This window comes from Podospora pseudocomata, chromosome 5 (assembly GCF_035222375.1).
Source record: "Podospora pseudocomata strain CBS 415.72m chromosome 5, whole genome shotgun sequence".
Classification (NCBI taxonomy): Eukaryota; Fungi; Ascomycota; class Sordariomycetes; order Sordariales; family Podosporaceae; genus Podospora; species Podospora pseudocomata.
The window spans coordinates 3,773,626-3,800,788 of record NC_085889.1 but is presented as its reverse complement, the minus strand read 5'-3'; the positions used below and the strand labels follow the sequence as shown (position 1 = coordinate 3,800,788).

Below are 27,163 nucleotides of genomic sequence, written 5' to 3'. Positions count from 1 at the left end.
TCTTAACAAACCGGGCCACATCCCGTCTCAAGTGCTTCATAGGGTGCTGTGCCATTCGGGTTGCACTCGACATCCCGGCCACCATCCCGAACCGCAACAGACACATCCAGCATGTTGATCCCCATCACCAGTAATACAAGTCCCGCTTGGCAATATCCTCATCATGGTCATGCCACCTTGTTGCCAAATGTCTCGTTTCTTTTTGATGACTCTTGAATCTTGACTCTTACACAGCCTCCCCCTTCATCATCATCATCATCACCATCATCACCCCCCCGCCGTCCCCTCCTCCTTCCCTTTCCCTTGCTTCTCCTCCTCCTCTTTCTCCTTCCGTTTCTGCACCACATCCCAGTTATAAACCCTAGCCACCGCAACCTCCATAGTCTATCATCCCAGTCAGCCATCATCCAAAAAGTATAGTCAGCAAGTAGTCAGTAGCATCACCCACCGTAATCTGCTCCCTCAAGAAATCCAAGTCCTCCTCGCAATTCCTCAAACTCCTCCTCGCAGCCTCCAACTTCCCATCCAACAACTCCTCCGCCTCCTCAATCGGATAACTCAGCATAACATTCGCCCCCAACCACAAATACACCTCCTCCGTCCTCCCAATCTTTGCCTTGGCGTAAAGCGTATCATTCAGCTCAAACGTGGTCTCGATTTCCCCCCCCTCCCCCTCGTCATCACCCTCGTTCCTCAACTTCAAAAACCTCACCGTCTCCAACGTCTTCTCAATGTCGGGCATCTTATCCCTCAACCCCGCCACCCTCCGCTGCAGGTTCTGCTCCATAAACTGGTACTTTGCCACCATCTCCTGAAACGACCGAAGCGTCGGCTCGACGTCTGAACGGGAGGAGACGTAGTCTTCTACCTTGTCGACAAAGGGCGCGTAGGGGATTCCTCGGGGGTTGGTGTCCCTACATAAACACAGGTTCAGTAAATGGGATTGGTACTACCATTAAAAAAAGAAATAAGATGAAATAAAAAGGGAAGGGGGGAGAGGTTGGGGGGGAGGGAAGACTGACTTCCCGTCTGGGCCTACGCCTTTCCCTTTCACTGTGGCGGAGGTGGTAGCCATGATCGTGAATGTCTTGGTTGGAATCGATCGTTCGGTCAGTCTCGGTCGGTCGATTAGTTGTTGGGTAGGTAGGTGGGTAAGGTCGCGATATCGAAACAGCTACTAGCCAGCTAGCTGATTGCGCGCGCGCAAAAAAGACTCGGTCAAGGTGTTGTTTGTTATTGAAAGACGTTTACACCACGTCCTCGGTCGCAAAGTGTATTGACCCTGATCGTGCGCACTCTCAATGACAAGCAAAGAGGTAGTCTAGCCTGGTTACTGCCCGCCCGCCTGTTGCTGTTCACGTACGTAAAGCGGTCAAAAAATATTGGCGGGGTAGATCGGTGACAGTTCGAGCTCTTCCTAGCAGGCATTGCGGGGTACCCTACATGCACGTTCAGGGGGCTCCTTTTAATCAACTACACAACAAAACAAAACAAAAACATCACAACTCGAGCAACAACCCTTCAGTGATATGAATTCTTTTGTCTTTATTTTTGCAAATTATCCCACGGCCAAAAAAGACCTTTTACCCTCCTCCCACACATATGGCCTCCAGAGGTATCCCAAGATCAAAAAGTCTCTATAGGTATCCCAAAGCAAACCTGCCCGCCCGGATTGTCGTGGTATCTGAAATGCTACAAATTCCACTTGACGAAAAAATCACCAACTAAACGCCCCGTTGTTGTATCGAAAAGTCGAGACATATATATCACCTCGCTTTCCCAATGCCAAAAAGCCAAACCAAAAACACCATACATATGTCCAGAAAATGCTAAGTCAGTCTGCCCCCCAAATCTCACTCCATATAACGCAACACTTCAAGTAGCATCATCCTCCATCGAGCTAGAATATCCGCTCTCATCCCCTCCCGCAGTCGCAACAGAGCTTCCTGGGTGTAAAAGCATGGCCACCTTCCCAGTGCTCGAGCTCTCCATCCGGTCAGCAGGCGGACGGTGGGCATCGTCCGAAACAGCTCCCACCACAGCATCCGCTCCCATATTCACATCACCGAGCTCCTCAGACTCCTCAGATTCATCCTCCTCCAAGCGAGCATCCGAGAAGTGAGGGTTGGCCCGCCTCGAAATCAAGCTCTGGGAAGTGCTGTCCTGTTCCACATCGTCATTCTCTGCCGAAGTCATGTCGATGCTTCCAGAATCCGTGTCGGACTCGCTGCTGAAAGGAGGAAGATACATGGCTGGGGGTGGCAGAGAAGCCGGCTTCAGACGAAGCATCCGTCCCTCGACATACTCGATCTGAATGGGAGAGTTGGTTCCACCCGTCCTGCTATTCCGTCGAGGTGGCAGCGGCGACGAGGTCCTCATACACTCCAGTCGACGAGCAATAACTTCCGCATTGTCCACCGACACCGATCTATCGCGCAGGTGCGTGTCCACAACGCAGTTGATTGGCCGACGGGTCACCACAACCACAGCAAAGTGGTCTTCTGGTATCACACCGCCTAGACCGCAGGGCTCGAGAGGTGTCTCGGACATCTTTGGTCGGACAAGTGCTGAGCTGTCTGACCAGGGGAACTCCATGTCGTCGTCCGTCTCTTCGTCACTGGGCAGATACTTGTCAATTTCCATGCCCAGGGTTTCCGAGACAAACGGCCGGGCATCGCTGAGCGGTCGGATCACGAGAGACGACCCAGACAGGCTCCTCTGCAGCAGAGACGGTGCCGAGTCGAGCGTCGAAAAGTCCCGGCCAGTCGAGGTCATATAGGTGGTGGGTGATATGTCACCAGGATCACCCGACAGATCCGTGCAGAAAGGGGCACCGCTGTAGTAGATGATGGCACCGTCGTGTCGCCGTTTCTTGCGCTGCGTCGATCCAGAGCCACTGTACCCATACTTGGAATTTTCAAGGTTGCTATCCTCGACCTCATCCGATGCCAGGGATCCCGTGCCCTCGACCGACGTTTCTGCCGAAGAAGTTCGATGGACAAACAGAGGCTTGTAGTGGAACAGGTCGGAGCGAGAGGATGCCTGCGGGACAAATTTGGAGTCGGAATGACTGCCCTGGCCCTTCTTGAGCTTCTTGCGCTGGCCACTCTCATTGGAACCATCAGTGTCCTCGGTCATGGGGCTCTTTTGTGAGCCGTCCCCGCTGTCGCTGCTAAAATTGGTCCCATCTGTGCCTCCGCGCCATCGAATTTTCCGGCCATCTGGCGAGAGCTGAAACTTGGTGCTCTTCTCACTGACGGCGGCCCGGATGAAACCCGGGGTGACGTTGAGCATGTGCAACTGGGCGAGATTTCCGAGAAGGTTGAGATACACCCAGCCGTCCGCATCGGGTGCAACATCGTCATACTCCGTCTGTTTGGATACCAGAAACTCTTCGGGGACCAGCCCAAGATGTTGGATGTACTTTAGATTCTCGGACGGTATTTGCAATCGGTCGGGGTCCAAATCGACTGGTCTAGTTGGACGCTGTTCTGGCAGCGGGACCGAGGGAGGTGATGTGTTGTTTCCGCCTCTGCCTCCGCTTCCATTGCCATCGCCGCTTCCGTTGCCGTGACCGCCGCTCTCCGTCTGATCGCCATTGGATGTCGACGCATTATCTCTCGAACGAGTCTTCTTTTGGCTAGGATCCAGCGGCTGGATGAACGCCTCTCGTGAGGCTTCCGACATTTTGGGTGGTCCCATGACGGCATCCGGTGGTGGTGCGGGCGCCTCGAGCGAGGACATGGACTGGTTTCGATGCATGTTCCTCCCGCTGATTTTGCCCGTGAATAACTGCTCGAGACGTTTGACCACCAGTTTCTTCTTCTCCTTGTCCGTCATTAGCATCTGACGCGGGAGCAGACCGTCAGGGGTGTCTCGAAGGTAGTTCTCCACCTTTTGCTGCGACGACTTTGCGCGAGAACCAACAGAAGGGCGTCCGAGCGACCTCCCTATCGAGTTGGGACCGTGGGAACTAGGTCCGGTAGACATGGATGCATAGGCCGAATCCACGGGCCGCGAGTGCGAGGAAGACGATGACGCATGCTTCGAGTCCCCAGAAGAATACATGTTCTTCTTTTCTTGTCGGCTCGATTTCCTCCACGATGGTGAATCACTCGACCCCTCGAGACTGGCGGCAAAGTCTCGCAGCGTGGCCTCCAACTCGCGCTTCTTCCGCCTCGGTAGTCCGTGAATCTTGATCTCAAACAGCTTCTCCTTCTGCATCATGGGCGGCCCATACTGTTTATACCGCTTCAGTTCCTCCTTTAACCGCTTGTTCTCGATGGTCAAGTCGTCAATGACACTGCGGTAGTCGTCGGCACTGCTGCTGTGGGTGACAGTTTGGCGAAGGCCGCCCTCGAACGGGTAGGGGGCATCTGGAATGACACCACCTGCGTCTCGCCCCTCGTTGGAAGAGTCGGTTTCCTTTTGGAAAAACGGTGGGTCGACGTCCATCGAGGCATCATAATGGCCGACTGGGTTGTTGTTGGAGCGATCGAACCAGGTCTTGGGATCAGTTTCATTGCTCTCTCCGGAAGAATCCCTCCTGGGCGACGCTGTGGCCTGTGGTTGCGCATGAATTTGCGGCTGTGAGTGTGAGGTGAGGGTGGACTGTTGCTTTTCATTTTCGAATCTCTTGCTGGCCTCGTGGGCCAGTCGGTGGTGGTAGAGGGTCACCGACTTCTCGGGCGTGGATCGCCGCGGCAAAGGGTGACCTAAATCAGTTGTGACTTGGTGACTAGTGTCGTCCGCCATGGGGGGCCGTTACATGCTCGACCTTTTTTTTTTTTTTTTTAAGCTTGACGGCGACTTGGTCTACCGGCGCGCCCCGCAACAGTCCGCGCCGTCCCGAGGGTTCGGTCGCGTGCAACGGTGCGGTCGGTTGCGGTTGTGGTGCACACCCAGCTCTCAAGAGACCAGTGTGTGCGTGGCTGTGGAGCCGTGGCAGACAAGAGGCAATTGCGAAAAAAGGGCCTATTTAATAAGTCTCATCAGAAACGTTGGGCAGAGCTAGCTGCTGATGCTGGAACTTCGAACACTATGCAGACAGGGGGGGCTGTGGCGAAACTCGCTGAACAGGCGGGTGGACGACGAGGGAGCTCCGGCTGTCATGGTGTCGATCGAACGCTCTGGATTCGACACTGCTTTTCCAAAAACCGCTGCGCCCAGGAGTGAATTGCTGTAAATGGTAAAATTGGCGAGGAAAGGGAAGAAGACCGGTGGAAAGCCAAGATGTGTGGTGCAGCGGGCGCGCGCGCGCTTTGGACAGAGTGGTGTCTTCTTCTTTTTGAGCGCTCGGAACGACTGGACTGACAAAAAAGCAGGGTGGTGGAATGCCCGGTGGGAAAGCAACAACGTTGGCCCACCATGGCAAGGCTGAGAAAATCACACTTCTAGACTTTGGCGGTTGCGGCAGAGGGAGATACAATATAGGAAAACGTCTCCACATACCTTGATACCCTTAGGGTCGGGTGGTGTTCTTGTGTGTTGTTGAAGCTGGCGATGTCTGTCTCTATGGCTTGATGTGGTGTATTGTTGTGTGTGTGTGTGTGTGTGTGGCCCTGTGGTTGCGTTGAGGGCGTGTGAGGTGAGGTGTGCAGGGGGAATAACCAAGGCAGGATTCAAATGAAGCCAGAGGGCTTTGGATGGGAAGTAGGGGGAGGGACCAGTGAGTTAACACCCCAATGGCAGGCTCCTCAGGCGACGGCTCTCTGAAGATGGCCAAGGAAAGGAGGCTGCGCGTATCTCGATGGGGGTCCAGGGTCCATGGTGGGCTGCGGTCATTGTTTCTCTGGTTATTTTCCTCTCGCCTTTTGATGCTGGCACCGCTTCACAGATGCAACACGAATTGCCCCGATCCGCGCTCAAAGAGCACAGGTAAGGGGATCGAGGGTGATCGGTCTAGGCCTCCTCAGGGTCCTGGCCGGAGCCGCCTCTGATTGGTCATTGGCCCTCGACCAAGGAAATAAAGTTGCCCGAAACAAAACGACTTGTCCCATCACGCTGGCCCTCACCCCAAAAGCTCAAAAGCAGCTCAATTCCCACCTGCAAAGCAAAGGAGAATTGCCTCCGGATGCCTTCCTTTTTCTGTGCTTCCTCACTACATTTTTGATTTTTGTTTGGACTTCTACTGCCTCTTCTAAGCTGATTCTCGACACAGCACACCGTTGGCCACCATGTCTTTCTGCTACCACACTACCGCGTGACTTGGCCCGCTCGAGACACACCGCGGGGTCATTCAACAAAAATTCTTCGATTGTCTTCGATGAGAACGAAACTCCGCTTTCCTACTGGCCCAAAAGCTTCATCGGTTATGAGGTCAGCCCACGACGTTTCTCGACGAAGCTTCATCTTTCGGTCTTCTAGCGTCTGTGTACTATCCGACAGGTATCAATCAACGACGCTCGGTCCGCTGTTCGGATCGGTTCATCTCTCGAGTGCATTAAAAAAAAAAAAAAAAAACATCAACAATGCACTGCTGTGTCCTACCCTACATACACTACACAAACCAGTCGTCATAATTTCGCCGAACTTCACGGGGACGCGGACTGCAACTGCGCTGTGTGGCTATTCGGTGGAGACTGCTGCACCGGCAGGCGGTTTCTCGAGATCTTGCTTTTGCCCTGTCATCGGCCCGTAGAGTGAACCCTCCGTGCCCTCACAGCACACGCCAGGTGATGCATGAACAGCACGCATCCATGTTTGGACGACTCTCGCGGGGGTCAGGGTCGTATGTGAGGCCCATGTTTGGGGACCCTTTCAGGAACCTTCGATTGCGGCGCCAGTCATAAGTCTGTCACGAGCTTTTGCGCTCCACCGCCGGGCACAAGCAAGACAACGGCTACACCAGGTCCTGAGGTTGTCACCCCAGACGTCAATAAACGGCAATTCTGCCCGTATGTTCTCTGGACAGGAGACTGAAGCGGGCTGTGAACAACGCGCCCTGACAGGCCCGGAGAATGGTCCAGAGGTCCGACCAGTGCTGCTCCGGCCACCAGTCACCTCACCACCTCGCACATGCTGACATGTTACCCCGCGAACACGCTGCAGGGTCCTCCATGCTGGTCTCTGTTCGCGGCAGGGATATTATAATGGATCGGCCACTAATTATGACGTCAATTGTGACGGTTAGTGTTTCTGCGCTAGTGGCCGTAATGCAACTGCCGCTGCTCTGTTCTGCTCTGTTGTCAAACTCTGTGGAGACAAAAAGAGTCAAGATCGTGATCTTTGCAGTGAACCGACAACTCTTCTGTGCGCTTTTTTCTGTGTTTAATCTTTGGTAATAACAGTGGTTTCCCTGTCTCCAAAAAGACACAACCGAGATGGGCTTCGGAAATATCGCTCGAGGCGTTGGGGAATTGCGGGCCTAATAGTGGCCTCCAACGACAACTCGAGCTCGCAGCAGCTGTCCGCCTCCCCGGGTCTCAATTGGGGTCTCAATGTCGCACCTTCTGTCGATCACTTGGACCCTGAATGGGGATCAGGGCAGCTTGGAATCTTTCATTGACGAACGAGATCTGGTACGCTTTTCCGATCCAGGAATATGTCACTATGTGAATTGATGAGTGATAGGGCGCTTCATCTCGCGATTTGACAGTTTCTCATTCTCTCCAAACACACCCGTGGATTGCTGCGTATACCCTACCGAAAGTCGACCGGTCCGGGCCGAGCTAGCGTCTTCCTTTTGCCATCCACAACGCCATTGTTCCCTGAAGATCAGCGGAAACACGAGCGCCACTATCTAATCCATCATGGTAAAACGTCGACAAGCCCTTTTGAAGCACTTCAAGAGCTTCGTGATCAGCCCTACGTATTGTTCTCCTCAGATCGTGCCACCGGTGGCGATACAACTGATGTCCGCGGCCGCCAGCCCACAACCACCACAAACCACGGAACATTTGCTCCCGGAAACGGTTTTCGAGTGAGATCTCAATTCTAGGCCTTCGTGACCCTCAACCCATAAGCTTCCTGTGCCGCCAAAGGGGACTGTTACACTAAAACAGCTGGCCAGGAAGACATCGTCGATGTCTACCTGCAGTCACTACCAACCTGTATCGACCGAATCGGGTTATGTCGGACTTGTCAACCATCATACCATGCTCGAAGAAGATGGGGCGTTTGCACCTGCCGTGTGGCTGCTGTGAGACGGAACTATGACAACTGACAGATTCAACCCGGCCATCTTTCCGGCTCCTCTCCTTCGCCATTCTCCAGTAGCCCAGCATGCGGGCTTTCTAGCCAGGCAACTGTACCCCCTCGCCATCTCCAATATCAACCTTGAACAAAATCCCCTCCTCCCTCTCGGCCTCCAATCACACAAGAAGCCTCGTACAAAACCCAACCCGGTTCCCATTCCCGTTAGGTTTCCAAGCTCCTCTCTCCTCGCTACCTAGCGTGAAGATACGGGACAAAACCGAGCTAGCTCACGGCGAACGATGCCTAACCCGCTACCGCGATGACCAAAACCTTCACAAGCGAGAGCCCACAGGTCCCTGCATCGTGATATCGTATGGGTCATCAGGGTCTTGCGGCAAGAAACGGAGCCCGCCACGTGGTTCACCCTTTGGACGCCCATCGGAGTATTGTATGAGGGATCGTGATAGAAAGGGGAGTGTGAGAAGTGGTTTCGGGGACCCTTATCCCGTGCTTTTTCCGCGCCCCCCCTCTACCTCCGCTTCCGTTGATACTCAAGCAAGGAAGCTACGTCGGCACATCAGCTCACTTCCAGTCATGCGGGCTCAATGCCCTACCTTCAAGTGAAACCAAGGAGGTTTAAAAAAAAAAAAGGCTACTGGGTAAGGTGAGCGTGGGCAGATTTCCGGACGAATAAGAGTCATCTGTCCGAAGTTCTGGGGATGATGGGCCTATCTGGGAGAGGCTCGATAGAACTCTGTTTCCGCAAAGCTCCTCTCTACCTGGTCAGATTGAAATATCAAAACTTGACAGAAGACGCCACAAGATTGGGATTGAGGCGGGTATTTGACGAGCCAGGCTGCGTTCTCGCTCATCACGATCCTTCTCGTCCTGAAAGAATCATGTACCAACTTTTCTTTTTTTTTTTCTGTGTGTTTTTTTTTGGGGAGTTTTCTGGTCCCAAATTTCCGCATGTGATATTACTTGTCTACCTACCTACATACGAAAACCACAAAACAGCCGTGCATAAATTCCGTTCTAAAGGGGGGGCTTACCAAGCCCGCTCCCAAGACTTCCCGCAAAACCTCCGCTGGCAGCCAAGGGACAATCCCGCCATGCCCACCGAAAAAGCCTCCTAGAGTTTCCAAGATAGGTTTGTTTCACTCATCAGTTTGAAATTCCTCACAGTGTTAGAGGTGTATAACAACCTACCTACCTACTTACCCTTTCTGTATTAGGTTGACTGACTCCGGTCACAAAACAAAACCATGACGGGAACAGCCACGCTATATTTACTCGGGCCAGCTGTCTTTTTCGGTTTGTATCCCAAGGGATAAAGGTGTGTCAGTCAGATCGGTGGAAAGAGGACAAGATTGGCTTCCCGCTCGATGCCGCTGGTTAGACGCGATGGGGGAGGAAAGATGGTGCATTGGTAAAAAGGGGGCCCCTTATCGTGGCTATCCTCACTGGGCCACGGGCGTTAAAAAGACAGTGAATGATGCGAGATGGGAGAGATTACATGACACGATTTGATCCATTCTTGACACATACTGGCGTTGAAGTGCATCATGACAAGTGGTGTCTACATTCTCATTTGGCGGATGTACTCTACGGTGTCCCCTCACAATGCCAACCCACCACAAGTTCCACTGTCACAGAATACACAAACCAGATCCAAATGCTTCATATTCCATGTAAACCTCACAAAAATGACAAAACTCAACTTCAATTCTCGACACCGGTTTCTAATGAAGTATCTGATGCAATGCTATAGTCTACTCCCACACAGTAATGCTCCCAAACACTACTCCCTCATTAATGCAAACCCATTCACCCACCCTCACACTCTCTCACTTCCTAAAAGTAGCCGACCTCCCCGCCCTCTCATAATTCCTATTCCTCACCCCCTTCAAATCCGACCCCGTCTTCGCAGCATACGGATCAAAGACCTTCTCCTTCTTCCCCTTCTTCCCCTTCCTCTTGTCATCAAACTCCGACCTCGCCCCCCCGTCAGCCTTGAGCACAGAAGCAGCCTTGCTGTAATCAAACGCCTCCTCCTCCTCCTCCTCCTCTTCCTCCTGCTGTTGCTCCTGTGCCTTGGCAGCCCTCTTAGCAGCTTTCCTAGCCTTCCGCTCGGCCCTCTTCGCCTCCCTCCTCGCCTCCTCATCCACTTCCGCTTCCTTTTCCTCCCCCTCTTCAGCCTGCTCCTGAGTAGCCGCCTCCCGCTTAGCCTTCTTAGCAGCCTTCCTTCTGAGTTTCTTCTCCTGCTTAGCAGTCTTCTTCGCCGCCTCGACATCCTCTTCTTCCGAGTCATCTTCTTGTTCACCATCTGCAGGGGTGGTGGCATCCTCCATTTCCACATCCTCCTCAACATCTTCCTCATCCTCCACTTGCTCCTCCGGACCAGAGTACACATCCGCCTCGCTCGCCTTGCGCTTTCTCCCCATCTTGAGTGTAAACTCCTGATTCTCCTGCTCCTGCTCCTCCTGACCATAAACCTCAGCAGCAGACTTGAGCCCTGGAACCCTCTCCTCCACATCACCACCCCCAACCTCCTCTTCCTCTTGCGCAGCGCTATAGTAAAGAGGAAGCTCCAGCACCTCATCATCCTCACCCTCCTTCTTCCCCCCCTTATCCTCCCAAGCCGAACTCAACGGCACACTCCCCCACAACTGCGACTTCTCACTCCTCAACTCCTTAATATCCACCGCCTCCTCCTTCTGCACCTTGGGCACAACCTGCGCCTGCGCCAAACCACTCCCCCCACTAAGAAACTGCAACAAACTCACCCCCCCGGCAAGCCCCTTCTCCCTCCCCTCCTGCACAACCCCAAACAACTCGTCCAGCCTCCCCTTCAAATTCCTCGCGTGCCCATCCAGCAAGCTCCAAAGCGCCTTCTTGTCACTAGGCATAACCCTCACAATCTCCGCCATGACATGCTCCTTCATCACAAACCCCGTGCTCTCGTCCTCTTCCCTTGCCGTCTTATCCCTCCAGTTCCACAACGCCCTAAAAACCGCAAACTCCTCCTTGTTGTAGACATAACTCGACCTCGCAAGGTAGTTATACCACCCCCGATCCCCCAGCCCAGTCTCCTCGTCAAAAGCAGGGTTCTCGTACCTAGACAAAGCAGTCTTCTTGGACTTGGCAATCACCCGCTCAATCGGCTTCCCATCCGGATGGACAGTGTGCGCCGCGGCAGCAAGATCATTCCGGATCATGTCGTAGACATAAAGCAAGTAATGCGTATCAGCCCGGGCATAATACAGCATCTCCGCCGGCAACGGCCTTTGCAACGTCATCATTAGCTTTTCCCCTTTCTTCAAACCCATCATCATCACCACCATGTACTCACCTAATCCTCCAGTCAGCCAGCTGCCACCTCTTATCCGCCTCAAACCCCACAAACTTCTTCAGCAAAAACGCCAAACTCCCCCCCCCATACCCCAGCACAGTCGACGCATGATGCGTGTCAAACAACCCCACCACGTACACCCCCAAGTCCCTCTGCAGCCACACCACATCCATAAACGCCCCATGGAAAACCTTCACAATCCCCGGGTCAGCAAAAACCTCATTCAGCACCTCCAACCTGTGCCTCCACGGCACCAAAGTGTCCACAATCCAATCCTTCTCCCTCGTGCTGATCTGCATGAGCGACAACAGACCCGTATAAGTCCGAAAGTCGTGATGCTCCAAATCAATCGCAATCTCCCTCGCCTTCTTCAGCTCCTCGACCATCTCCAGCACTCCCTCCCACGTGTCCACCCAAATCGGCTTGGTGCTCTCGACGTCGAGGTACTTGATCGGCTCTTTTGACTCGAACACATGGCTAGGGTATTTCATCGCTTCGATTTCGGGCTGGTAAGGATTCTGGTATCTGAGGGGTCTGTTAGTTTTCTTTTTTGGGAAAAATTACAGAGACATAATTGGACAAAATGCTCAAGGTGACCAAGTCCAGAACTTTGAGCGGAAAAATCCTTTGGAGCCTTTTTAGAAGCCTGTTGAAGAGTGTTGCCGGGAGCTTCCTCAGAGACATCCCTGAGGACCTCCTTTGGCGATTCCGTAAGAAGCTCCAGAGGGTTCCCATGGGAATCCACATTAGGAAATCCTTCAAAAATCTCCTCCGAAGGGTCCTCAGGAACCCCTTCGGGAGTTTTCTCTGGAAAACTCCGCAGACGCCGTCACAGCTTGCTGATATGTTTTGTCCCGCATCTTCTGTCTCCAGCGCCAGTTTCCCACAGCCTTTCGGCTTCTGGGCTGGGTGGCCAGACGCGGTTCTTCTTGATCGGCTTCCTTTTCTTGGACAGAACTATCCACCGGGGGTACTGGAGAAACTAGGGAATTCTTGAAAAGGGACGGGGGTTCATACTGGGTAGTGTGCTCTTCATTAAGAATGGTGTTGAAAGACTGCTCCAACGGAACAATCGCATGTGGCTTCTTCGTCAAGATGGGCTTCCACGGCCCCTTGTCAAAGTTATTGGGCTTCTTCTCGAACCCATTCTGGGGCTTGACAATGTTGGCGCGCTTGAGAGACCAGTCGAGCGGCGCCGTCGATTTCGATCGCTTGGGGTCGCGGCCCTGTGAAGGAGGAGGTTAGAGTGACACGGTAAAACATGTATAGAGCAACCAAAAAAAACATACTTCTTCGACAGTGGGCGCATTCTTTCTCTTGATCAAACCGGTGTACTCGTCAAGGCAGGTGTCGGCCTTCTCAAGGAACGAATCGATCACGTCGACGATGCCTCTCCACTTGATCTCGATATCGTCGATATCCTCCAGCTTGGTCGTCGACTGTCCCGTCACCTTGGAGGAAGACTTGAGCAACCCGTTGACCAAGCCCAGCATGCGATCGGCGGTCTTGTCGAGCTTGTCGCCGACGGATGGGCGGACGGTGCGCTGGAATTGGAGATCCTCGTTTGCGACGACGCCGGCTGTTCGAGTGACGGTGACGAGGGCGGGTTGAATGGCCTCTCGGAGAGAGTTGTAATCTTGTGATGACTCCATCCTGTTGTTGATGTCGCAAACGGTCCTGCCTTTTGCCAGTGATGGGGTGGTTTTCTTGCGCAGGAGGTGGTGGCTTTCTGGTTGTTTTCAAAACGGGCAGTTCCTGAACTTTTCGGTGGATCCGCTTTGGCAGGGTGAATGCGACGCTAAGCGGCTTTGAGAGTAGCGTGGTACTTGTAATTGCTGGGATTTATTGCTGTGTGGGAAAGTACCCTCAAAAGAGGTGTGTTGCCGATAAGATAAGATCCTGGCTCTCCTCTCTCGCTTGGCAATTGGAGGTCACCTCACATGTGTTGGAGTTTGGTGGCGTTTAAGAGTGATGAGATGTCAAGGAAGATTTGAAGTTCCAACTTGCAAAGCCAAAGTTTTATTTGGGAGAAAATCAGAGTCGCTACCTAAGCCTCCTTCCATTCGATAGCAACTTGGCCCAAGCTTTTCCTCTGTTGGGAGTTCTTCTGGAGTCACGAGTTCACCTATATCGAGACTGCCGGCTGGCCGCCGAAACACACGGCATCGTTTCCCGGATTTGCCATCGCAGTGCAATACATCCAGGCGCAACACGGCTCTGTCATTTCAAAGATCCCTTAGCATTGCTTCATTGTTCTTTCTACCGAGGTCTGGGGCCTATTCAAAATGTCTCAATCACTTGCCCCAGAATGCAACGAGCTGAAAGAGTAAGTTCGTCTCATAGGGCCGTGTTGTATCATTCATGGTCACCGCTAACGGTTGATTTGCTCAGGCGCTACGACACCTGCTTCTTGAAATGGTACAGCGAAAGTAGGCACGCCTTGCCCAACCATGTAAAGACGAACGACTGATGAATATTTAGAGTACCTGAGGGGGATCAGTACCTCGGACAATAACGAATGCGCCACCATGTTTAAGGAGTATAACGTATGCTTAAAGGTAAGATGGACCGTCTGAAAACTTTGGTGGATTTATGACGGGCTAACATTACACAGCGCGCACTCAAGGAACGGGGGATAGACAAGTTGCTGGACGAGGCCCGCGAAGACTTTAAAGAGAATGATGCAACGCTGCTGGGGAAGAAGAAGTGTAAGTGCCTTCACCTCTGTATCACTCCTGACTTTTCTGACACAGGCTTTTTTAGAGAGAGTGGTTCAAACCATATGATCCTGATCTTAATCACTTGTACATGTGTAGAATAAAATGTATACGGTGCCATATAGGTCCTCAACCTGGAGTCTATTGATGTTACCCACCCACTCAGTGATCTGCCACACACCTGTTAGGTGTCAGATATAAATACAGTCCCCTGTGTCCATATCGTATACACGGAAGTCTACATCTTCATAGAAAACTGTGTCACCGTCGTTGACCACCACATCGGAGGCTCGGATTCAAAGCAGGTGGTTGTCTGTCCCGCGCTGCCAGGAAAGGGAGATAAGTGGGGCACGGTTCATGGGAATGTGCGGGCTCTGATTGGCGATTGGAGACACGGTGATGGGGTTTTTTGTTGAAATGATCAGATGCACCATCGATCGAAGAGACGCAGAGAGTCTGGAACAAGCTTCGTCGCAAGCCCCAAGCAATTTGGCGGCCTTCATCCGACCTTGCCAGCTCCACTTGCTTGCCTCTTTAAGCTTCACACGCCCGCCCGCCGAGTCCTCGTTTTCCCCAGATACCGGTACCCCCAGCCACAGCATTTGGTCCCGTCAACTGACGACAGACAAGACGCCCGGCACATACATACACAGTATTCTGGCAGCAGCAGCGCGACAAGTCTATCCGTAGATCAACAAACAACACTGCACACGCACAGCCCACGACAAACTCCCCAAGGCATGCTCCGCCGGTAGCACACCACCACCACCACGCGATTCTATGCACCCCTTTTCCGTCTTGACACTCGGCATCTTCGTAGCTGGCTACATCACCGCCCGATGGGACCTGGTCACTCGCCTCTATGAGCTTGCCATCTTTGCTTGGGATTACGGAGTGGTTGTAATGCTCTCCCACCCCCTCTTCCCCCCTCGTCTCCGCTTAAGCCCCCCCCGCCTCGTTGTCTAACCTGCGCACGTCTGCACAGTCTCGAGCCGCCAAAGGCTTTGCCGCGCTTTCACTTGTGTTCCTGCTCATCTTTATACCCGTGGAACGTCTCGCAGCCCGGGAGTCGACTCTCGTACGACGCCTGCCCCTCCTCAACACTGGAAAAGACTTTGCTGATCAACACTGTCCAGCACCCGCGAGCACCCGGATCCGGCGTATCGGCCAGAGAGCAGTTGAGAAGACGGGGATCTTTCTAGGTGGCCTCGAGCCTTGTTGTCTGTCATGCCAGAGAATGATGGCTTGATGCGCATATTCTGGCCGGCCGACCTGCCACGATCCGACCTGAGGGGTGTGGTGGTGGGGTGGAGGAACTCGGCCCTGGACGTGTTTGTGCTGGCCATTCTGGAAGAGGTGGAGGTGGGTTTATAACTCTCGACAAAAAAGGATGGAGAAAGCTGACATCTTGGCCAGCCCCGAAACGTCGACAGCGCCTTGAAGCTTGGCACCCTCACGCGAAACGCGCCCCATCCAGTAAGCCGCATCTATGAGCTGTGCGGGCAGTCGTCTCTGCATATTTTGGGACTGTCGAATACTTCAGACGACGTGCAGATCGACCCATCATGGATCCGAGCGACGACTGGGCCGAGCATACGTGTACCGATAATCACATGCGCCAGGGCCTCGAATATTCAGATCATACTCTTCGAACGACCTTTTCCCGGAAGGATGCAGTACATCTCCTTGAGTCCCATAGCTCTGGCCCTGGGCGACAAGCATGAGACATTCAGGATCGGTCTTTCAGACGGCGCCGAGGAGGTCGACGAACGAGAGGAGCGGCTCAAAAAGGAGAAGAAGAAAAAACTGGTCGAGAAATTGAAGCAACACTCTATATTCAAGCGGACCCCGTCGGCCAAAGAGAGAGCGCTGCCCAAAATTGTGAATCAAATCAACTGGGCGCGGGAGCTCGAGAAGCTGATGCAGAAGAATGTCTCGAGGATAGGAACAAGGCCCAAGAGAAGTTTGAGTGTGTCTGAGAGGGTTGTTGAATCGGCGACCACCATGCGAGACATAATTCTGGTATGGCTATGGAACTTGGTGACGGTCTATGTCCTGCCCGTTATCAAGAAGCTGTTCGTGATGGGGTTGATGGCGCATCGGATCGCTGCCGAGGTGCTCTTGACGGTGCTCGAGTGGCGGGCTCGACCAAAATATGCTGCGCTGAAGGACATATCTGCCACAGCCCAGCAAGTCGAGATTCGGCTTCAGCAGTTTTGCTACTGGCCGATGCAGTATGTAACACTGCGGCTTAGGAAAAACGACTGGGAGAGTGTTACCACCAGCCATCCCGACTACATTCGCTTCTACAACAGCTTGTGGTTGGTAGCCAATGATGTTATTATTGGTATTGCGTTGGGGTCATACGTCATCGACAATTCCAGCTGGCTTGCGGATGAGATCAGCCACCTCTTGACGCAGTACACGGTCGAGGCTCTGCAGAGCAGTATTTCGTGGCTCATGGGATGGCCAGCGGGGCTGAAGCTCAACAGCGAACTGGCGTTGTTTCTAGGGGATTTGTTTCTGTGGGTTATTGAGTACTGGTCCAGTGAGTATTCTGTGCTCAACCATCCCATCTCATTCCGTCACTAACCTTAACAGGTTGTATTGAGACTCTCCGTCCGGTTCTACCTCACATGATTTGGTTTATTGGTTTCTCCAGCTTTGCCGGAGCCAGCATGCCAATCGCCTTGTTCTCGGATCTGACATCGATCTTGACGATACACATTTATTCGTTCTACTTGGCATCTGCGAGGATCTACCATTGGCAGCTCAACATCCTGATCTCGCTCTTCCACCTATTTCGCGGCAAGAAGCACAATGTACTGAGGAACCGCATCGACTCGTGCGACTACGACCTGGATCAGCTGCTCGTTGGCACCATTCTTTTCACCTTGCTCTTCTTTTTGCTTCCAACCGTGGTGGTATTCTACCTTAATTTTGCCATCGCCCGCATGGTCATCATATCGCTCAAGGCGGTTTTCGATACCATGCTTTCATTTTTGAATCACTTTCCACTTTTTGCGCTTATGTTGAGGATCAAAGACCCTGGGAGGTTACCAGGTATGTTCTTATGCTCTACATCATGGTTTTGCAGTGTGCTGACTGGAATTTGTAGGCGGAATTCGTTTTGAACTTCGAGATACCCAAGAAATTAGACACGGCGTTAATGACACGACGAAACCAATACCTTCGACTTCTGTAATTCACTTGAAGGTAGGCTTTTATTTCTCGGTTATTCTGCCTGGCTTTGAAACTGACACGATGATCAGTCCATACCCCTGAGCTTCAAAGCCATGTTCCATCAATACTTTCAGATGGGACACCGCATCCGAAAACACTACTTGTCCCCGCGCGTATTGCTCTGCCTACTCACAGGCAAATTTGTGCCACCGCTTGATCGCAGAAACTTGTACAGTCTGCAGTACAGCATGCTTCCAGCACGCAGAGCCGGCATCATGGAGATGTGGGACGCGGTCAACTCGCTGCCGTCTCCAAAGCGGAGAACGGCACCGCTGTATATACCCGCACTGGCCAACGGGAGGAGATATCCGAGTAATTCTGGCGGTGGGAGGTCACGAAGTTATGGGTAGGTTATATAGGTTTTCTCTAGAAATATATATATATATATACATATGAATATATATAATACGGGGCAATAGAAAGCGTACTGTATGAATCGCACACACACATACACATATAATTCGGAACTTTTTCACCGATGTTGCCGTATTCCGGCTGCTTTGCTTGCTTGACCGACTGTTTGTGTCGGGGGAATTTTCGGTATCTGATGAAAAGTCTAGATCGACGGCCACGTAGGTAATGGAGACATGGAGTATGCAGGTATGAGGTAAGTTTTATGGATTAGGTAGATAAGGTTGGGGTATATGTATCATGAGGCCAGGTTGGATCATGAAGGGAGGTGTCAGGCGTTAGGGGGTGGTTTAAAAAGAACCAGAAAACATAGCCAAGCCATCTGCCACAAATGACGGACCGTTTGATGATTGGGGACCACCAACCAGTAGTGTAAATGAAAGGAAATAATCCGAGCACATGGCGAGATCTCGCATTGTAACGATGTAATCAAGATCTCTTCGAGGTTAGGGGTCAGGGGGGCTCACCTCACCGACATCTTTGAACTGAAGAGAAAGGGGTCGTTCGAGACCGACTTTTCGAAAGTATGTTGCCAAGACTACCCCACCAATGCAATCAATAGCTTCCCCGGGGTATCTCCAGATTTAGTACTCCCCACCTTGTTGATGCCTTCCCCATTTCCTGGGTCCCAGTCATCACCCCCTTCCCTGGTTTGGGGGAGGGAGAGGGTAGGTATATTTTGGTGCCTGGCATGTGCTGCCGGGTTGATTCTTGAACTGTGTTGTTTCAACTTTTGTTGCCTCACGACTTTCTTGACTCGTGACTTTTATTTTCTTCTCCTTAACATTTTGTATTTTGACTTGTCAAGCCCGAACGAAGAACCACCCACTCGCATCATTTGGAGACTACCAGGCGGTTTGGCTTTGGGACCTGTGTCACAACTCTATTCTTGAACCGACGACACTGTTACCTGTCATCTGGTCTGTCTCGACCGCCGCCGGAGAAAGCCATAGACGTAATCAACCAGCGTTTTATTGAGGGGATCGTCATTGATCATTTTGGGAGAATACACACACACACACACACACACACATATATATATAAAGGTTCGTTTCTCTCTTGATGTGATCGTCTGATGTTGTGGTCTTTGCAGAAACACAACCAACACTTTCACATCATCTGTTGATATCACACCACTCAACTAACACGGCCATGCACCACCCACCCCTCAGCAGAAGCCAACTTTTTTTTCTTCCCAGATACAAAAACAGGGTTATTCATCAACCCAGTCCACCCAAGCACCATCAGGATGATCAACATGGCCCACCAAGAAGACGCCAAAGAGCGCTTCTACCGCAACTTTCGCATGCAGCAAGCCAACATCCAAGAACAAATCACTCACCTCCCCTCCATCGCCCCCGTCGCCGGCGAGCGCCAGGATGCCACAGAGGTGATCCTGACCAACATTTCCCGCCTGACCAACGACGTGAGGGACGCTACGCATTTTTTGCCGGCGTACGATCATAGGGTGTACACCGACGCGGTGAACACCCTCCGGAAAGAGCTGGATGAGACGACGGCGAAGCTCGCGCCCAAGAGTCGGTTTCAGTTCCGGCCGAGACCGCCGGCGGCGGTTGATGGTGATGATGCCCCGAAGAGTGATTCCCGCCGGTTGGTGAACAACAGGGATGGGACCAAGGGGGAGAAGACGAATGGCCAGCCGCCGATCTCACCGCCTTTGTCGCCCGGTGGTGGTGGGAGCAGGGGAAGGTCGAGGAGTCCGAGGGCGATCAAGGTGGAGGGGGAGAGGGATGCTGTCATCACGCTGCCGGCAGATCACTCGCGGACTTCGTCGGCGGGGCAGCTTATTGATCTGTCTAGCTGTGTGGTCAACCTTTGCTCTCCTACTGTTGAAGCTTGTCGGGCGGCGCCGTTTGCGAGTTTGATGCTCAAGGGGGTTGAGAAGAGTGTTATTGTGGCGGGGCATGTGGATGGCCCGGTTCATGTGACGGGGCTCAAGAAGTGTGTGGTTGTTGTGACGGCGAGGCAGGTGAGGATTCATGACTGCGAGGAGGTGGACTTTTATTTGTGGGTGAGGAGCGAGCCGATTATTGAGGGGTGCAAGGGGGTGAGGTTTGCGCCGTTGCCGGAGGGGATGGAGACAGGGGCAGAGGGGGAGAACAAGTGGAAGGAGGTGAAGGATTTCTTGTGGTTGAAGGAGGGGCAGAGTCCCAACTGGGGGGTGCTGGGGGAGGGGGAGAGGGTGAAGGGGGAGGTTTGGAGAGAGGTGATGGGGGATGAGGGAGGGGATGTGAAGGGGGTGCTGGGGAGGTTTGGGATTGCTTAGATGGGTGGTTTCTTTCTTTTAAAGGGCAAACTGCGCCTGTAGGTTATGCAACAGAGGGGTAGGTTCCCCAGTAATACATATTTAGTATGGGGAAGGATGTTGATAGAGTCAATTAATTTGAGTAATTATTGTTATTGTGTTTGGGTATCGTTCGTTATTCGTATCTTGTGCTATGCTGTTGGCCGTAAATCTGGACGTATCGCTGCGCCCATGGCTTGAAATCACCAGTGTCTCCTTTCCATTGATGCCCGAGCCGTATCGCAGCAACCAACGGAGTCTTGATTGCTCTGTTGTCTGTTCAAGCCAGTGTCTACCAGCTCCATCGTATATTCTTCGTTCTGGACTGGGAGCCTGTCCACCAGTGGCTCGTCTGTCCATCACCACAGCCAATCCATCCTTCCTCGTCGTCCCCTCATGCTCTCCAAAGAACTCAAGCCTGAACCGACAACAGCCTAATCTCTGCTCCCCACCGTTCTTCCTCCCCCCTTTGGTGTATGCTTGTCCTTCCGCAGCCCATTCCCCTCCTCTCATGTTGTTTCGCCCGACTCACTCCACCATCACCCCCCTCCCCTCCTCCCCCTCCCTATCCCCCTCCCTGCTAAAAACCAAGCCCTCCTCCTTGATCCTGGCGAGCATTTCGGCCTGTTTCTTGCGGCGCTTTTCGAGCTCGATGATTTCGGTTTCTTGCTGGGGGATGAGGCGGGCGATGTCCTCCATTTGCTTTATCGAGTGGCGGGCGCGCTGGAGCTTGTGCTTGATTGGGTCGGTGGAGGAGGCGAGTTCTTTTGTTGTGAAGGGGAGGGTGGTTTGCGGGTTGGAGGTTGGGAGGGGGGTTGTGCCGGTTACGGGGAGGGGGGTTTGGTCTGGGACGAGGAGGAGAGGGAGGAACGGAGGGTTAGGAGGAGGGGGAGGAGGGGGGGGGGGTGTCTAGGTCGGAGGGGAGAGAGAGGGGGAGGGGAGGGGGCCTTTGATTGGGGGCGGTTGGGGGGCATTGTCGTCGTTGGGAGTGGTTGGAGAGGTGGGGAGGTTGAGATGTTGTTCAAAGGTAGGGAGTTGTCGGGGTCGTGATGGTTGAGGGTTGGTTGAATGATCAGCAGGATGGTTCCCCGCGTGCGGTGGTTGTCGGTGAAGTGGTCTCTGAAAGTGGGCGCAAAAAGTGATGCTCTCGCAAGGCGCTTCGCGATAACGATTGCAATCGCGATGTCAAAGTCAACTGGTGTGGGTACGCGTTCCTGGCGCTGGAACCCGTGCGGCGCCGTGGGGGAAGGGTGCTCAAATTGACAGTTGTGAGTGGTCGGACGGCTGTCAAAAAGGACGCTATGACGCTTCGGTGGGTTCAAACGGACATCGACGTCAGGTGGGGGTGGGTCGAGAGAGAGACGCTGAGGGACTAACTACCCCGCCATCGGCCTTCCCAACAAGTTCCTTTTGCGCTGAACCAAGCTTGGAATCTTTTTTTTCTTTTGGCTGAAAAGATCCCGATCATCTGAGGTTTTATCCCGCATCTTCCAGGTTGTCAATTTAAATCCTACAATTCCTCAAGAAGTCGTGGTGTCACTGAGCCGCCCTCCAGTTAAACCCGAACCCTACACCTACGAAGAACCCACCTAGCTACAAAGCTTCCAAAAAGTAAACATGGCTCCCGATCACAAGGCTTGCCTGAGTACGTCTCCTCGCCGCCCCGATCTCCCGCTCGTGCTGGGCTGTATCCTGATCTATCTGGAGCTGGGATGGCTGATTATGATGTTGGTTCGTTCGTGTTACAGTCGTGATTGACGGCTGGGGTATCCCCTCGGAGGAGTCTCCCAAGAATGGCGATGCTATTGCTGCCGCCGAAACCCCCGTCATGGACGAGTTCTCCAGGAGCACCACCGGATTCACCGAGCTCGATGCCTCCTCCCTCGCTGTCGGCCTCCCTGAGGGGCTGATGGGTAACTCCGAAGTTGGCCATCTCAACATTGGCGCCGGCCGTGTCGTCTGGCAGGATGTCGTCCGCATCGACCAAACGATCAAGCAGGGCAAACTCGCCGAGAACGATGTGATCAAGAAGGTTATGGAGGCGGCCAAGAACAGCAATGGCCGTCTTCACTTGTGCGGTTTGGTCTCGCATGGTGGTGTGGTAGGTGCTGACCGGGTTGCCAGAGCTGCCGGTGTATGTTGGGGGATATCCGCTGACGTTTTGTTCACGATAACAGCACGCCAAGCAAACCCATCTTTATGCTCTCCTCGAGGCTGCCAAGCAGTATGGCATCCCCAAGGTCTACATCCACTTCTTCGGTGATGGCCGTGACACCGACCCCAAGTCCGGTGCCGGTTACCTGGAGGAACTGCTCGCCAAGATCAAGGAGCTTGGTATTGGTGAGATTGCCACCATTGTCGGCAGATACTATGCCATGGACCGTGACAAGAGATGGGAACGTGTCGAGATCGCTCTCAAGGGCCTTGTCCTCGGCGAAGGCGAGGAGAGCACCGACCCGGTCAAGACCATCAAGGAGCGTTATGACAAGGGCGAGAACGACGAGTTTCTCAAGCCCATCATTGTTGGTGGCCAGGAGTCTCGCATCGAGGGTGTGTGGCATTCCAGTCATTGCCTTAAAAGCAGTGCTGACATCTCTTAGATGGTGATAACGTCTTCTTCTTCAACTACCGTTCCGATCGTGTCCGCCAAATCACGCAGGTTTTGGGCGACGTCGACCGGTCAGTCCTCCCGGATTTCCCCTACCCCAAGATCAACTTGGTCACCATGACCCAGTACAAGGTCGACTACCCCTTCGAGGTTGCTTTCAAGCCCCAGCACATGGGCAATGTGCTTGCTGAGTGGTTGGGCAAGCAGGGCGTCAAGCAGGTTCACGTTGCCGAGACGGAGAAGTATGCCCACGTCACCTTCTTTTTCAACGGTGGTGTTGAGAAGGTGTTCCCTCTCGAGGTCCGTGACGAGAGCCAGGATCTTGTGCCCTCCAACAAGAGCGTCGCCACTTACGACAAGGCTCCCGAGATGAGCGCCGACGGTGTCGCCGAGCAGGTTGTCAAGCGTCTTGGTGAGGGCGAGTTCCCCTTCGTCATGAACAACTTTGCTCCTCCCGACATGGTTGGTCACACTGGTGTGTACGAGGCTGCCATCGTCGGCTGCGCGGCCACGGACAAGGCCATTGGCAAGATCTATGAGGGATGCAAGAAGAACGGCTACATTCTCTTCATCACGTCCGACCACGGCAACGCCGAGGAGATGAAGTTCCCCGACGGCAAGCCCAAGACGTCTCACACCACCAACAAGGTGCCCTTCATCATGGCCAACGCCCCCGAGGGCTGGAGTCTGAAGAAGGAGGAGGGTGTCCTCGGCGATGTTGCCCCTACTGTGCTTGCCGCCATGGGCCTGCCAATTCCCGAGGAGATGACTGGCCGCAGCTTGTTGGTCAGGAATTGAGTGGGCGTAAGCATAGGTGTTTGGGTTTCGGTAAGCATGGAAAAGGGGAGCAAGCAATAGCGATAGACACGATAGAATTACAGGAACGACCGTTATGAGCACTTGGGCTTTTCGCATGCATTGTGTGCCATGTTCTCGGACGCGTCGTTCATTGTTATGCAGCCTACCATTCTCGCCCGATTCATCCGTTCGAGCTGCAGCAGGAGATTAGTTGCCACGCCCCTGTCTTCCACAGACTCGACACAAGGTATCCAACAGTCCAACATTGATGCTTCACGTCAAAACCATCTGGGAGGGTCGTTGTCCTCATTATTCGAGCACATCACAGATACAATCTATTGTATTTTCTCTCTTGCTTCCCCAGAAACATGTTCTCGACGATCCCGTCTCACCTTCCCCAGCCGCCACCGCCATCACACATCCGGCCAAAAAAAAAAAACCTGGGGAACATATGGTTCAAAAGCGGGGAACCCAGCTTGTGTAACACGAGATGCATACGCTGGATGCCGTCCTTTCCTTTCCTTTCCTTTCCTTTCCTTTTCAGCGCTCTCTCGACCAGATGTATTGATCTGTATATCTTTTGCTGGAAGAATACTTTTCTCGGTGAGAGAGATGAAGCAAGGGAGACGAATGAGATGCAAGATGATGATGCAGTGTTCTGGCCGAAAGGGAAAGAAGGCAGGTGCATGTTACATAGACGTGGCCATACAACAACGATGGACTTCCCGTCCGCTTCCTCCTTCTTTCTGTGGTGGCAGCAAGCAAGCAAGCACGGCCGTGTCCCCTTTCCCCTCATGAGTGTCCCATCCCATGCCACCAATGAACGTCGAGGCAACTGACCCCTTCCCTTTTTCCCATTTCCCTTCTCTTCTCCTCACTCGTCTGTCCCCTTTTCTCTTCCTCTTTCTCTCATTTCTGCCAAAAGGAAAGCGTCACGATATCATCAACATCAACCATCACCACTTACACGGCATATATGTAAAAGATGGGTCCCGCTATCAGCTAGCACTGCAACAGCACCGAGCACGCTAAGCACACAGCACACAAGGAGCGGCCCCATTATCTGGTGGAGACATTCCGGCTTGTTGTTGACAGTGGAGTCCATCTACTCTTCCTCCCCCGGCCGTCCCCGTGCCTTGCTTTCCAAAAACAAAGATCTAACGCTAGAAACTAGGTGCCTCCCTCCGTATGTCCGGCCGCAAGCTCCGTACCCCGTAGCCCGTTCGTTGCCCGTGCCCGTCGTCGCCGAGACGGTTCGTGATGATGGTGCTCCCGGTGCTCACCTACCCCCAGTGTATGCATCAGGGTACCGGGACTCCCCATCGGTCACACTCTTCTCATTCACCTCGAGTGAGGGCTGGCGAGGGAGAGCACTGCCCAATGGCCAGGTCAATTGATATGTTTTCTACGTGGCCCCCCCGTTTCATGTTCCCTTTGGTGTGCTGGAATTGTGAGTGCACAATGCATGTTGTTCGTGTTGGGCAATTGAACATACCCCGCCTTCAGCCCCTGTTTACCCGCTGGCCAAGACACGAGGGATTATCAATATCATATCATCTCATCAAGTGCTGAGAGATATCAAAACTGATGGCATTCGCAAACACAGCACAGACAGAGCCACGAGTCACTCTCAACAAGTCTGACAAGTGTATTCTCTCGCTGGAAAAGAAGTGGTGATGCTGAAACGGCAGAGACAAAATGAAATATTTTTGTGGTGTCCCCAGAGAACTGGGAGAATCGCGGTTGAGTATTTTACAGGTGCCGGCAAAAGCCGACATCGACGGTCAGATCGTCCTCGAAAGTCTTCCCCGATCTAGGTCTAATATGGGCCCCGTCTATGGTGCGATTCTATGCCATTATTCCATGCACACCCCGCCCATGTCTAATAGCGAATGCGATTTGGAGATGTCGCAAAACACTATTACCCTCTCTCGTACACGCCGCTTCCCCCCACTCTCGCTCCCGTCTTGTCGATATGTACAGACGATCGCTCCCAGTGAGGCATCGTCGCCTATCCCTCTCGGTGGTGGTGAACCGCTTAGGTCTGAGGCATTTTGTTAGCAAGGCGGGGTCGTTGACTCTGCCGGACCTCCGAAGCAAAACACTTACGAACTTGGCCATGAGGGCAACCATCAGGTCGAAAAGACCAATGGCCTCGACGAAAGCGAAACCGAGAATGGCATAGGAGAAGAGCTGGCCACGGAGGGCGGGGTTGCGGGCAACACCGTTGAGGAGGGCAGCGAAGACGAGACCGATACCGATACCGGCACCGGTGAGACCAATGGCGGCAGTACCCATACCCAAGTTCTTGGAGACCTCGACCATGGCCTGGGCGATCTCAGAAGAGTAGGCACGCTTCTGGGTGATCTGGCGGGTGGCAGTGATGATGGAGGACATCTGCTGGCGCTTGACGGCCTGGAGGGGGGTGGCCTTGGTACCGGCTGCACACACGAAGAAAAAAAGATTGTCAGACCGAACGAACGAACACTCTCTCGGATGGTTTCATGGTGGTTGTCTTTGGGACGATGGGCGACTTCTTGAATAATTCGCTCGTCTCTTTTTTGTGTTTTTTTTGTTTTTGTGTGGCATGAGGTTTTGAGATTTTGTTCGACTCTACTCACCAGTGAAAGCGCGGGCAGGGACGCGGACGGCAGGGCGGGCGACCTTGGTGGCCATCTGAGAGGCCAGTCTCGAGGCGAGAACACGGGTGGAGGCCATTGTGTCTGATGAGAAGGGGGTATGCAGAGGTGATGCAAAAGACGGGGATCGAGAAGATGCTCTTTGGAGGTGAGGCTCGACTGCTGAGTGGGAGAGGGAAAAAGAGGAGGGAAGGGAAAAGTGCGAGGAAGAACAAGTGGTCAGCTGGGGAAAGCGGAACCTCGGGCTGGTCCGGGCAACGGGCTCGAGCATCGATGATGGGCGACGTGAGTGGTCAATTCGAGGGAAATCGCTCCACCGAGAGCTCTGAAAGTGGGTCAGAAGTTGGAATTCCCAGGTCTGCGAGGAGAGCCAGAGGGAAAATTTTGCTGTGCGGCACTTGCCCAGCAGCTGCACCGCTTTTCCAGGGGACGAAAGGGAATTCCGCCGGGCAAAGCCGGATTCTACAAGAGGTTTACGGAGGGACGAACAGCAGCAGCAGCAGCAGCAGCACCAGCAACCAGGAGCCAGCAGCACAGCTCGAGCAAAGCAACAAGCTCGGTGACGGAGGGGGCATGATTCATGGATCTGGCAGCTTTCTACGGAGCACGGGAGCCATCGACGAACCTCTTGGGAAGCTGGGTCCTTGGACCTGGACAAGGCAGCACAAGCTTGGTCTTGTTCGAACCCAACGAAGCTCTCGGTTTTTGTGTCACTGAAAATTTTCAGCTTGGGGTTTGATGTCTGAGGTTGGCGCGGCTCCTGTTTTCTGACCAGGGTCTATCGCAAGCCCCCACGAGGCCCCCACTTAGCGGCGATTTCCCGCAACCTCACTTGTTGAGGGCCGATAGCCGTCCACTTTAACTCCACCACCAGAACCAGGGCCGGGCATGACGACAGGATGTGAAAAATGCCTCTTTTTTCGAACTGAGGGGCATTTGAAGCTCCAGGAAGCT

General features: G+C 53.3%; 9 protein-coding genes across 9 annotated transcripts; 4 read left to right on the top strand and 5 right to left on the bottom strand.

The window, feature by feature from the left end:
• Window positions 1-267: 267 nt before the first annotated feature.
• On the bottom strand, window positions 268-1,075 carry PRF1 (peptide chain release factor 1; the record flags this gene model as incomplete). The annotated part of the gene is made up of 3 exons (XM_062891333.1): window positions 268-384; window positions 449-914; window positions 1,023-1,075. 3 exons carry the CDS (start codon window positions 1,073-1,075, stop codon window positions 268-270), a joined length of 636 nt encoding a protein of 211 aa, XP_062742668.1.
• An 800-nt stretch (window positions 1,076-1,875) lies between these two features.
• Window positions 1,876-4,755, bottom strand: QC762_509200 (uncharacterized protein; the record flags this gene model as incomplete). The annotated part of the gene is made up of 1 exon (XM_062891332.1): window positions 1,876-4,755. One exon carries the CDS (start codon window positions 4,753-4,755, stop codon window positions 1,876-1,878), a length of 2,880 nt encoding a protein of 959 aa, XP_062742667.1.
• A 38-nt stretch (window positions 4,756-4,793) lies between these two features.
• Window positions 4,794-5,784, bottom strand: QC762_0086230 (uncharacterized protein; the record flags this gene model as incomplete). The annotated part of the gene is made up of 3 exons (XM_062883993.1): window positions 4,794-4,931; window positions 5,452-5,506; window positions 5,681-5,784. The coding sequence occupies 3 exons, from the start codon at window positions 5,782-5,784 to the stop codon at window positions 4,794-4,796; spliced, it is 297 nt and encodes a 98-aa protein (XP_062742666.1).
• Window positions 5,785-9,843: 4,059 nt separating this feature from the next.
• Window positions 9,844-13,906, bottom strand: RRP6 (exosome nuclease subunit). Its single transcript, XM_062891331.1, has 4 exons — window positions 12,778-13,906; window positions 12,506-12,714; window positions 11,489-12,013; window positions 9,844-11,421 (listed from the first exon to the last, which is right to left on the bottom strand). The coding sequence occupies exons 1-4, from the start codon at window positions 13,138-13,140 to the stop codon at window positions 9,984-9,986; spliced, it is 2,535 nt and encodes an 844-aa protein (XP_062742665.1). The 5' UTR covers window positions 13,141-13,906; the 3' UTR covers window positions 9,844-9,983.
• On the top strand, window positions 13,449-15,407 carry gpi1_2 (pig-Q; the record flags this gene model as incomplete). The annotated part of the gene is made up of 7 exons (XM_062883992.1): window positions 13,449-13,814; window positions 13,880-13,917; window positions 13,970-14,034; window positions 14,103-14,196; window positions 14,924-15,105; window positions 15,191-15,283; window positions 15,342-15,407. Exons 1-7 carry the CDS (start codon window positions 13,774-13,776, stop codon window positions 15,405-15,407), a joined length of 579 nt encoding a protein of 192 aa, XP_062742664.1. The 5' UTR covers window positions 13,449-13,773.
• Window positions 15,408-15,432: 25 nt separating this feature from the next.
• Window positions 15,433-17,798, top strand: gpi1_1 (pig-Q; the record flags this gene model as incomplete). Its single annotated transcript, XM_062883991.1, has 5 exons — window positions 15,433-15,567; window positions 15,622-16,753; window positions 16,807-17,268; window positions 17,324-17,421; window positions 17,478-17,798. The coding sequence occupies 5 exons, from the start codon at window positions 15,433-15,435 to the stop codon at window positions 17,796-17,798; spliced, it is 2,148 nt and encodes a 715-aa protein (XP_062742663.1).
• Window positions 17,799-19,108: 1,310 nt separating this feature from the next.
• On the top strand, window positions 19,109-20,146 carry QC762_509160 (uncharacterized protein; the record flags this gene model as incomplete). The annotated part of the gene is made up of 1 exon (XM_062891330.1): window positions 19,109-20,146. The coding sequence occupies one exon, from the start codon at window positions 19,109-19,111 to the stop codon at window positions 20,144-20,146; it is 1,038 nt and encodes a 345-aa protein (XP_062742662.1).
• A 1,365-nt stretch (window positions 20,147-21,511) lies between these two features.
• QC762_509150 (uncharacterized protein) lies at window positions 21,512-25,533 on the top strand. The gene is made up of 4 exons (XM_062891329.1): window positions 21,512-21,809; window positions 21,913-22,265; window positions 22,342-22,714; window positions 22,765-25,533. The coding sequence occupies exons 1-4, from the start codon at window positions 21,782-21,784 to the stop codon at window positions 23,568-23,570; spliced, it is 1,560 nt and encodes a 519-aa protein (XP_062742661.1). The 5' UTR covers window positions 21,512-21,781; the 3' UTR covers window positions 23,571-25,533.
• ATP9 (ATPase complex subunit 9) lies at window positions 25,266-26,405 on the bottom strand. The gene is made up of 3 exons (XM_062891328.1): window positions 26,192-26,405; window positions 25,680-26,011; window positions 25,266-25,614 (listed from the first exon to the last, which is right to left on the bottom strand). Exons 1-3 carry the CDS (start codon window positions 26,286-26,288, stop codon window positions 25,609-25,611), a joined length of 435 nt encoding a protein of 144 aa, XP_062742660.1. The 5' UTR covers window positions 26,289-26,405; the 3' UTR covers window positions 25,266-25,608.
• Window positions 26,406-27,163: the final 758 nt, after the last annotated feature.

Bases quoted from the DNA above. Each gene is read 5' to 3' on its own strand.
- RRP6 (XM_062891331.1), bottom strand. From the start codon at position 13,140: ATGGAGTCATCACAAGATTACAACTCTCTCCGAGAGGCCATTCAACCC. The intron at 12,014-12,505 runs GTATGAACCCCC...CAGACCCCTCAG, and splicing joins AATGAAGAGCACACTACCCA to ATACCAGAATCCTTACCAGC. The intron at 11,422-11,488 runs GTGAGTACATGG...GACGTTGCAAAG, and splicing joins CTGGCTGACTGGAGGATTAG to GCCGTTGCCGGCGGAGATGC.
- QC762_509150 (XM_062891329.1), top strand. From the start codon at position 21,782: ATGGCTCCCGATCACAAGGCTTGCCTGA. The intron at 22,266-22,341 runs GTAGGTGCTGAC...TCACGATAACAG, and splicing joins TGGTCTCGCATGGTGGTGTG to CACGCCAAGCAAACCCATCT. The intron at 22,715-22,764 runs GTGTGTGGCATT...GACATCTCTTAG, and splicing joins CCAGGAGTCTCGCATCGAGG to ATGGTGATAACGTCTTCTTC.
- ATP9 (XM_062891328.1), bottom strand. From the start codon at position 26,288: ATGGCCTCCACCCGTGTTCTCGCCTCGAGACTGGCCTCTCAGATGGCC. The intron at 26,012-26,191 runs GTGAGTAGAGTC...TCGTGTGTGCAG, and splicing joins CCCTGCCCGCGCTTTCACTG to CCGGTACCAAGGCCACCCCC.